Source organism: Triticum urartu, chromosome 2A, assembly GCF_056163025.1.
Source record: "Triticum urartu cultivar PI428250 chromosome 2A, HENAU_Tu73, whole genome shotgun sequence".
Taxonomy (NCBI): Eukaryota; Viridiplantae; Streptophyta; class Magnoliopsida; order Poales; family Poaceae; genus Triticum; species Triticum urartu.
Genome location: NC_141874.1, coordinates 219,837,849 through 219,848,189, shown reverse-complemented (window position 1 = coordinate 219,848,189; position 10,341 = coordinate 219,837,849). Strand labels below are relative to the sequence as shown.

The 10,341-nt window shown below is 48.2% G+C and overlaps 1 protein-coding gene across 3 annotated transcripts; it reads right to left on the bottom strand.

The window, feature by feature from the left end:
• Nucleotides 1-3,411: 3,411 nt before the first annotated feature.
• Nucleotides 3,412-8,820, bottom strand: LOC125537299 (uncharacterized). Of its 3 annotated transcripts, XM_048700594.2 has the most exons (6): nt 8,627-8,820; nt 6,993-7,098; nt 6,651-6,905; nt 5,300-6,501; nt 4,878-5,093; nt 3,412-3,867 (listed from the first exon to the last, which is right to left on the bottom strand). In XM_048700594.2, exons 3-6 carry the CDS (start codon nt 6,777-6,779, stop codon nt 3,729-3,731), a joined length of 1,686 nt encoding a protein of 561 aa, XP_048556551.1. In that variant the 5' UTR covers nt 6,780-6,905; nt 6,993-7,098; nt 8,627-8,820; the 3' UTR covers nt 3,412-3,728. The 3 variants fall into 3 exon arrangements, with proteins under 3 accessions (XP_048556551.1, XP_048556550.1, XP_048556549.1); XM_048700593.2 differs by having other exon boundaries at nt 5,300-6,905; XM_048700592.2 differs by having other exon boundaries at nt 5,300-7,098.
• Between the last annotated feature and the right edge of the window lie 1,521 nt (nt 8,821-10,341).

Here is a 10,341-nt window from a genome sequence, read left to right as displayed (position 1 = left end):
TGTTTGCCTTTTTTCTCATTCGAAGAAAAAATAACATTTACCTTTTCGCTCATTATAAGCGGTGATCCAAAACTGTATCAACAGTAACGGATCACGCAGTGACGGTTCAACCTCCGTATTTTTCATGAGAAAGCCTTTATTGCTAGCTTTATTAATTATCAAATGATGTTTACATCGTCTGTTTCACGTAGAAGGATTGTTTGCACGCCCTCACTCAGCTAGCTCATAAGCAACTACATTACTCTCTATTGCAATGCCTGATAGTAATCTTTTCGAAATCTCTCAACATCTCTCTGAATCATCTATAACTGGAGCCGCGCTTCGACCTCCGTTTTAATTTTCCGCAAGTAAAATTACTAATAATGAATGAAAACATCAAGTCATTGCGCCAATAATAAATTGTTTTTCTTGATAAACACATCAACTATTTTTTCGAAACGGAATAAACACATCAACTATCAAAATCCAAAAAAAACACTTTCAAAAAAGGAAAATCCAAAGGAAACCAATGGACCTGACAACACATACTCTCATAGGTCCTTCATTGATGCTGAATCGAACAACATTGAGGTAGAAAGAGGAAGAGACTTCGTTCCAACACAACATCATCATCACTTCCTCTGACGATGCTGCCAGGAAACTAAAAACCAAAAGAAAATATGACTTACTAAAAAATAACGAAAGAGGCAGTCCTCGCTCCTTCGGCCCCCGGCAAGGCCACAGAATAAGGGCATCTCCAGCCGCGCTCCCAATAAGGCCTCCCCAGGTGATTTTTTCGCGCCGGCGCCAAAAAAACAGGCCAATCGCGTCTCCAGGAACCCGATTTTCGCTAGCCTGGGCCGAAAACAACGCCGGCGGACCCAGGCCGTACCCGGCACGCTGGGGGGCGCCGGGAAAAACTGTTTTGGCGCGAAACAGCCGTGGACCCGCCGCGTCAGCGACACGGCGCCTCGTCTTCCCCCAACGGCCTCGGTTCCCGCGGGGAATCAATGCCAAGGCTGCCGCCGGTCAGCCTTGCCATTGATTCCTCACGGGCGGCGCGTCACGAGACGGCGCGCCGACGCCTCCCCTCCCTCGCACGCGTACACACGGGTGCGGCGCGGCTATATAGCCGGTGGCATGCACTCGTCTGTGCCCACACCAGCCCCTGCCCCTCGCCGCCGTCCAGCTCCTCCCTCTCCCTACCTCTCTCGAGCGCCGCCGCCCAGCCCCTCCCTCTATCTCTCTACCTTTCCCGAGTTCGTCGCCATGGCGGAACGCTACCCCGGAGACGAGGCGGCGGCCAACGGCTTCGGCCGCCGTTCGCTCCGCGAACAGGAGTCCTGGCTCCTGTTCCAGGCGAACATCCCGGCGCCGCCGGACATGCGCACCGAGCCGACGGGGTGGAGGCTCAGCGCCGAGGGAGTGCCCATTCCCCCATTGCCCGACGCCGTGGCGAAGCCGCAGTACTTCGCCGAGGAAGTCGAGGTCGTGCGCGCCTCCCTCACCGACGCCCAACTCTCCCTCCCCCAGTACGCCGCCGACAACCACGCGGCTTGGGCGGCGTATTTCGAGCGCCGCCAGCAGCAGCGCTTGGCGTCCATCAACGGCGCGCCGGTGGTTGGCGGCCGGCAGAACAGCGAGGGGCGCCACCTGTGGTGGGGCGTCCCCGGCCGCACACTCGAGGGCGTGCTGACGTACCTCGAGGGCGGCAACGACCCGCCGTTGGCATACCCGGCGAGGGCGGCCGCCCCGGCGCAGCACCGACGCGCCGGGCCATGGGCGCCAAGGAGGTTCGGGTCCTCCTCCTCTTCTTTCTCCTCCCGATCTTCATCGCACTCCTCCGGCACTCCGGCCCTGCTCGGCGTCAAGGCCGAGCCCGCGGCGGAGACGCCGCTCGGCCGGCGCACTCGCAGCGCCGGCATCGTCATCAACGAGGGCGGCCGGCGCGCCTGCTCGTCGGCTCCTCCTCCGCGCTTCGTCAAGCCAAAGACGGAGCCGGGGCTCACGCCGGTGAAGAAGGAGCCGGCCGCGCCGGTGACGACGGAGCTCGACGACGACGACGTGGCCCTGGAATGGGCGTGCAGGGACTCCATAGCTATGGAGAAGGAGCGCCTGGAGAAGGCGAAGGAGCGCCAGCGCGCCGCCCTGCTTCGCTTCGCGGAGCGTCGACGCGGCCGCGACGAAGGCGGAGTCGTCGTCATCTGCGACAGCGACGACGACGACGACGATGCGCCGCCACCAGTCCGCCATAGCGACGCCGGGCAGGGGTCCAGCAGGGGCGCCCGCGTCAAGGAGGAGAAGGCCGACGACGACGATGGCGGCGACGGCAGCGACTTCAGCCAGTTTTTTCTTTAAATTAGTTTATGTATATGAGCTATGTAATGAAAATCCACGAACTTCGCCGAAATGTGCCGAAATTTATCGTGTTTGGCCGAAATTTATCGTGTTTGGCCGAATTTCATCGTGCTTAAGCCGAACTTCGCCAAACTTCTTTTATTTTAAAACGTGACTGGGGGCGGCCCTGGGGCCGGCGGCTGGGGACCAACTCGCCCCAGGCCCAATTTTTGCGCCGGCTCACCTTCAGACAGCGATTTTAGACGCCCCCGAAGGGCCAACGGCTGGAGATGCCCTAAAAGACAGAAGGCGGACCAAGATGGTAGCGTGGAAGAAACCATAAGGGACGGTGGCTGCTTCTATTTTCCTTGGGCCGAGAGGTCAGGAGAACACAGGCGCTGCTGCTGGCTATGTGTATCTGCTACTCCCTCTCATAATATAAGAATGCAAGTAAAAAACACTTTTATATTATGGGACGGAGGGAGTATGTGCGTTGATCATAATATAAGAATACAAGTAAAAAACACTCTTATATTATGGGACGGACAGAGTATGTGCGTTGATCAAGAAAGTGTCGATGATGATAGAAAAGGAGAAATTGTTAGTCTCCAAGAATGAAACCGCCATGTCAAATCAACGCTACCCAATCTCCATCAACCAGCTAAAAGTGGGTTTGTGCACGTATCATCAGGATGCTGGTGTTGGCGTTGGCGGTGGTGAGTGGTGACCAAACTTAAATACCAGACCAGAATCACTAGTCGGCATGACAACCTTGCATCCACCTACCATAAGTAGGCGTTGGCAACAGACAAACGGGCGAGAGCATGAAGGATCAGAATGTCGTTCTTTTTTGCATAAAATATTTCTGATTCATGAGTAGAGGCAGAAAGAAAAGACAGCAGAAAAGTTATCGGGACATATCCAACATATAGTAGTATCCACGACCTAAAACACAGAGCACATACAAACGTATAAAATTATTGTCCTAACTTAAAAATGACCAACACAGCATCGCAAGTCTGAATTTCGCCCATGCATCACCATGAACTGAACTGCCAGCCAAACACTCGATCACCATGCAGAGGAAGAAGAGGATGATGAATGTCATGAATGTGTAGTAGAGGTTGCAGATATTACAATGTGTACCGCTAACTCCCTCTTTATCAGCAGCAGGGTCCTGAAACAAGCTAAGGTTTGGCATATAATCTTATTCTTCAATAATTGTCAGCAAGGCAGCCATAGCAAGTGCATTATTACTTACTCCTAGTACAGCATAGAGAGCTGGTTCAAGTAAACTTTGCCACATGTAATGATAAATTAATAGTTTATGTTATACTGTTGGTACGATAAAAGCTGTGCAAACTGGTCCCGCCCACCCAGAGCATTGTTTGCAGAGCTCTAGGGTGTAAGATTCACCATGCAGGTGCCTTGGACTTCTCCACAAGAATGATCCTACCATTCCACTCAGTCTCGTCGCAAGCTCGGATTGCTGCATCAGCGTCCTCATCCTTCTCCAGGGATAAAAATCCAAAGCCTCGAGAATCTCCAGTTCTAAGAAAAATTGCAAATTAGGTTAACATCTAGCAAACCTACTTGACAGAGTACAAATGTAGAATGATATTGCCTGGTTTTTTCAGTATACCAGTTATTTCATATATAAAATGTTCAAAAAAAGCTCTTATCATATAGTAGTACAGAGTACGTTCTCTGCCAGCCTCATCATCAATTCAATTTCAACTAGTATTAAAAGAGAAACCATCTAATATCCAACTATTATTGACCATTTTAGTTCAATCGCAACGTAGTACAAACTACAGTCACCGACAGTCCCATCAATCTAGCTTTCTCGTGGTTAATTAATTAGTAAAGGGGCAAACCAGGTAAAATCCAACCAACACCGATTGCTTATAGTTCAATCATAGCAGACATCGCAGCACAAAATTTACCAATTATGCTCTTGCAAGCTGAAATATAAGTGTATGCATAGCATGCCTCGAATATAGTAGAAAAATAATTAGGGGTACTTTTTCTTAGATGTTTCCTTGATCCACATGCAGACAAAATACAACCTTATTTTCAAACGACGGTAGATGGAATCCTAAGTACTCTCCCTATATTTAAACGCAATCCATCAAGTGTTAAAAATATGAGACGGCCTTACAAATCATGCAGCCCGTTTATGAGTTGTGTATCAGTCTGACAAGGTGTGCCTTGTCCATGGTTTCAAAAGGAGAAAAAATGCAAACTTGAGCCGCAATGGAGGAAGTGATGACAAACACTGTATTATAAACTAAAAGAGCCTGCTTGGTAAGCTACAATGAATTGGCTTGCCAATGTTTGGGGTCAGGCCAGTTGAGAGCAAACCAACAAACTGTGAGAGAAACCACATTGGAAATGTTGGAGCCAAACCAAATTCCGTTGGTAGCACCCATTGGCATGGCAAAACTTGGCAAGGCTAACATTTCTAGCAAACCAAGCAGACTTGAAGAGTATCGCAGTGTCTCTCCATTCACAAACAAAGAAACAAGTAGGTACAAATAACTGCATGTGAAAGCGATTACCGTTTATCTCGGACAACCCGCACCCTTGTTACACGTCCAAACTTTGCAAATTTCTTCTCCAACTCTCGCTCTGTGGTGGCATAGCTAAAACCTGCAACAAACAGATTCCGCCCAGGCTTACCCAATCCAGTCTTCCTGTTGGCAGGTGGTGACCAACATCTTTTAGGAGAATGATGCCTTGCTGGAGGTGATCTGTGCCTTGGTGAATGCCTTCTTCTACAATGTAAAAATATATATATAATTAGTACCAACAACATTATAAAACAATAAAAGAAGTAAAACAATCTAGTAACAAAACATAGATCTTCTACTTAAAGTTGCAGAGTCAGAAAACATGTGGTACTGTTGGTTTAAAACATGCTCATCCAAATTCAGATAACAAGAAGGTTGGAGGTTTACTCAGTGGTACACCAAAAAATCACCTTGGAGATCTTCTATGGTGATTCCTAGAGTGTGGAGACCTTGATCGAGATCTACCATGCTCCCTTTTATGTCTAGAGGAATCAGTTTTCCTTGATGGTGACCTTGATTTTGATCTATCTCTCTTCCTTGTTGGGGAGTCCCTCTTTCTTGTTGGGGATTCCCTCCTCCTTGGAGAGGAATCTCTCTTTCTTGGTGAGTCTCTCCTTCTTGGAGAGGAATCCCTCCTTGTTGGGGAATCCCTCCTCCTTGGTGAGGAATCTCTCTTTCTTGGTGAGTCTCTCCTTCTTGGAGAGGAATCCCTCCTTGTTGGGGAATCCCTCCTCCTTGGTGAACCCCTCCTCTTGGGTGAGGCTCTTCTTTTAGGAGATGGAGATCTTCGCCGTGGTGACCCATGCCTCCTTTTAGGGGATGGAGATCTTCGCCGTGGTGACCCATGCCTCCTTTTAGGGGATGGAGATCTTCGTCGTGGTGACCCGTGTCTTCTTTTGGGGGATGGAGATCTTCTGCGAGGTGACCCATCTCTTCTTTTAGGGGATGCAGATCTTCGGCGTGGTGAACCATGTCTTCTTCTAGGGGAAGCTGATCTTCGTCGCGGTGACCCGTCTCTTCTTTTAGGGGAAGCTGATCTTCGCTGCGGTGACCCATCTCTTCTTCCAGGGGATGTAGATCTTCGGCGCGGTGACCCATCTCCACGCCGAGATTGTGCTTTTCTTTCTGGAGAGTTATCCCGTGCATGTGGAGACAACTCATGTGAGGGAGCTCTTCTACGGTTGGTGTCATGGTTTTCAGGAGATCCAGGAGATCGGGACCGATGTCTTGCTGGTGGGCTTCGAGAGTCAGCCAAATTATCACCCTCTTTTGCATGATGTGGTGAGTCCAGTTTCTCAGATGAATGAGCATGAGGTGACCTTTCTACTGAAAGTGAGACCCTCCTGGCTGGTGATGGTGTGCCCTTCTCTAGTCCTGCAGACCTTTCAGGTGGAGAATCCCACTGATTGCCAGGCGTGGAAATGCCATTCTCGGTACCAGGATCTTCCTGCTCCATCCCATCCAAATAGGAAGGTGCAGTTGCAGAGTTGAAGTTCTCATTGTCATGTTCATCATGAGGATTAGAATTCCCACCATTCATTTGATCATCATCTGCCTCATTCACTTCATTGTGAAAAGTCTCATGTAACTTTCTGTTGTCCTTATTTCCCATCTGAGGCGCAGAAGAGTTTGGAATTTCATCATCATCATCACCGCTATTGCTAAATTGATAATCCCTACTGCTATTATCAGCTAACATAGAGTCACCAAGATAGGCATCAAAATGTGTAGTTTCTTGTTGAAAGTTTGATATATCATTACCACTGCTTTCATGAAGCTCTGGAGGAAGCACACCTTCAACCACTTCTGTATTCTGATGCACATCATAACCCGGAGAAGTGGTACGTACTTCACAGTCATCATTATGGTGAACTTTCCGTTCAGCTGCATCGTTTTGCATATCAGATTCTATATGCACATGATGTTCCTCGTCTTGCTTCAGGGGAGATGCTGGACTAGTCGAAGCAGATTTCATTGTATTGCACATGATCTGATCATTCATATAGGGTACAGAATCTGCAGACAAATATGAAATTTGATCGGCTGCGTCAACTAAAAGTCCATCATTCAGTGGTGGGGATTCAGGTTGTGTAATTCCTTCACCATGATAATCCATGTGCTCCAACAAGCAACCATCTTGATCTCCAAATAAAGGACCAGGGTCTCCACAAGTCCCATCCAGACTTCTCTCAGGGGATATGTAATCCATCTGGATGTTGAATAAACAGCAAAAATGGAATAGTAAGAGTACATTACAAGAGAGAATTTTATAACAGAGAACTGCATAGATGATAAGGCATACCATGCCCAGTTTATACAGTTGAGATACTGATAAAACCCTAAATTAGCATGACACGATAACATTTAAATTCACACATAAAAGGTAACAAACAGCAGAAGATAAATCAAAGCAGCAAAGTCGCCAATTTCCCACCTGATCTCTGTAGAGGATAGCCTCAGATTCATATCCACTAAGATAAACAAAATACGGACTTACTTGTGATGTGGCATTTACAATTAAAGAACTGAAACAATCACAGCATTACATGTAACAAAAAAGAAAATTGTTCTCAAGGAAGAACAATAGTGCAATCCGTTTGTGCAGACGTCCAGCATTTGCAAGTTGCAGGAGCAGGAAATGCAATAAAATGGAAGGATGGTGTGCTCGCAAGGGTGCATCATGAAGCATAAAAGACAACACTGGAACAGCGAAGTAAAACATCCAGTAAAAGACTGCCAGTGCTCCAAACACAATCCAGCGAGGCAACTGTATTTCGAGCAATTTTGCTAATTCAGCTGATGTGGCAACAATAGCAACAACCATGACCCATTCTTAGTACAGTTCTTAAGGACAAGGCATTCGTAATGCTGAACTGTGTCAGTCTATTTATTAGCTAATCAGAACCAAACAAACGAACTGAAATCTTTCCAGAGATTTCAAATTTCTCTTCTGACGACTTATATACATAATTTACACGAACAGTCCTCAACCGCTTAGACCCTGGCGAAACTGAATTTCCATATTTGAAAGGCAGGGCTGCTACTATAGGTTCATCAAAGTGGCCTAACACAAGAAAAGGACCATTTATAAAAATAAATAACCAATTTTGACACTTCAGAGCAACAACATGTTCCCAGGTTGTTGAGCAAACATTTATCGTAACAAGTGCAATATGTTAATACAGCTCTTACTACAAGGCAACAATGCCACCTGGCCCTCTACTGGCACACCCCTAAAACACTACTACTAGCTGAAGTGGCAAACCGATATTACAAGGAAACGAATAACAAAGCCCACGACCAAATCGACAAGTTCTAACCTGATACCTCGTCCAGATCCGCATTACGCTTTCACGTCCATCGAGCACATAAAACGGAAACTTAACCACGTGGAATTATGACCGCACAACCCGTACTAATTTCGGTGTGCAATACAAAAACAAGCAGCATCGAAGCCACTGCTGCATCTAGGCTGTTGGATCCCAGTTCCAGGCAAACGCAATTTCAAATTGACTGATCCCCGTGAAAACCGCATCTGGGGCTAGGATTTACCCGCACAAACCCCAAATTACGACAATCGCGCGAGGGAAAAACAATCGAAGCAAACCCTAAGGGAAATGCGGTGTCGTGTACCGATCTGTGCAGCCAGACTCCCCGCCCCCATCACCAACTAGAATTCCGACCGCAAATATGAGGGGTAAATTGGGGAGAGAAACCACCGAGAGCAGAACCCTCACCTACGAAAGACGCCACGGAGGCAGCCACTTCTGCAGTGGGAGTCCTTCCCTCCTTGCTCCGATGTCCCTTACCCCGGCCCGTGAGAGAAAATTCTCTCCTCCTCCTCCCCCTCCTCCACCCTTGGAGAGAGAAGGGAAGAAGAAGCAATGGATTGAGATTTTTGGGAGGCCGTACGAAATGGAGGGCTCGTGGGGCGTAAGTAGCGTGTGTGGGTACGCTCACCCCCGCGCGGGTTCGCGCAAGGCGTGGGAACCGAGGATCGGGGCCCACCTGGCCCGCGGGCCACGTGTGGAGCCGGTGCGGGCGGGTTTGTTGAGGACGGTAACCACCACCTAACCGGTGTCTGGACCCATCATCGCCGCGTCATATTGGGCCAGGACGAGCCCTTGCCCTTGGACCGGAGACTAATTTTGTGCACAACTATCTCTACACTATCTACTCAAAAAAATCTACTAAAAAAAACTATCTCTACACTAGCTTCTTCTTCCCCTCAAAAAAAAACTCGCTCATTCTGTGTCCTTTTCTAAAAAAAAGCTAATTCTTCGCCCCCTAAAAAAAATAATTCTCCGAAGTAGTTTTCCCTCGAGTTAGGGTTCTGGCCCCTTTCGCCGACTCTTTACCGGCGTTGAGACCACCTTGTACCTCGGCTCCCCCTCCTCCGTCGACTCTCTCGGGCTGCAATCGGGGCAATCTTGTCTTATTGCCCGACCTTGGTAGTTGCAGGGATCGTGGGATTTCTTGCTATGGTTATCTCTGGTGCAATCGGATCGTGGTTTGGGCAGAAGAAGATGGCGTCTGATGGCTCTGCTAGTTCATTTGTCGTTGTTGACCACGATCTGGAGAAGATGGTGTCGGAGTTGGGCTTGTGAGAGGAGGATTTGACCATCGTGGTTTTTTAGGAACAGGTCCCAACATAATAACAATCTATTAGGTGGATGGCCCTAGCTAGGGTTCACAAAGAAGGGGAAATCGGTCATTATTGATTATTTAGGAACATGAGATCTGCATGGCATTTCACTCAGAAGGCTCACATCCGCCCTCTCGAGCAGAATCTTTTACCCCTCAATTATTTTGCTTAGGGGACTAGGAGAAGGTTATGGATGGAGGTCTATGGGTGTTTTGTGGTGACAATGTTGATTGCCCCCTATGATGGCTTCACCAAATTGATGTTAATCGAACTCAATCATGTGGATATATGGATACAAATGCACGACATTCCTGATGGCTATCCTCCCTTTGTTGAATCACTGATTCTCACCGGGTGATCATCGAGACCAGAGCTATGATGCATCTCTTGTTGGGGAACGCAGTAATTTCAAAAACAAATCCTACGCACACGCAAGATCCATCTAGGTGATGCATAGCAACGAGAGGGGGAGAGTATGTCTATGTACCCTCATAGACCGAAAGCGGAGGCGTTATGACAACGCGGTTAATGTAGTCGTACGTCTTCACGATCCGACCGATCCTAGCACCGAAGGTACGGCACCTCCGCGATCTGCACATGTTCAGCTCGGTGACGTCCCACGAACTCTAGATCCAGCTGAGGTCAAGGGAGAGTTTCGTCAGCATGACGGCGTGATGACGGTGATGATGAAGCTACCGGCGCAGGGCTTTGATAACCCATAAGTATAGGGGATCACAATAATTTTCGAGGGTAGAGTATTCAACCCAAATTTATTGATTCGACACAAGGCGAGCCAAAGAATATTCT

What these genes read in the sequence shown, in the direction of transcription:
- LOC125537299 (XM_048700592.2), bottom strand. Translation starts at nt 7,098, where the DNA reads ATGGATTACATATCCCCTGAGAGAAGTCTGGATGGGACTTGTGGAGAC. An exon ending in CACCATAGAAGATCTCCAAG is followed by an intron (nt 5,094 to 5,299) that starts GTGATTTTTTGG and finishes TTTACATTGTAG; the next exon opens with AAGAAGGCATTCACCAAGGC. An exon ending in CGGGTTGTCCGAGATAAACG is followed by an intron (nt 3,868 to 4,877) that starts GTAATCGCTTTC and finishes AATTTTTCTTAG; the next exon opens with AACTGGAGATTCTCGAGGCT.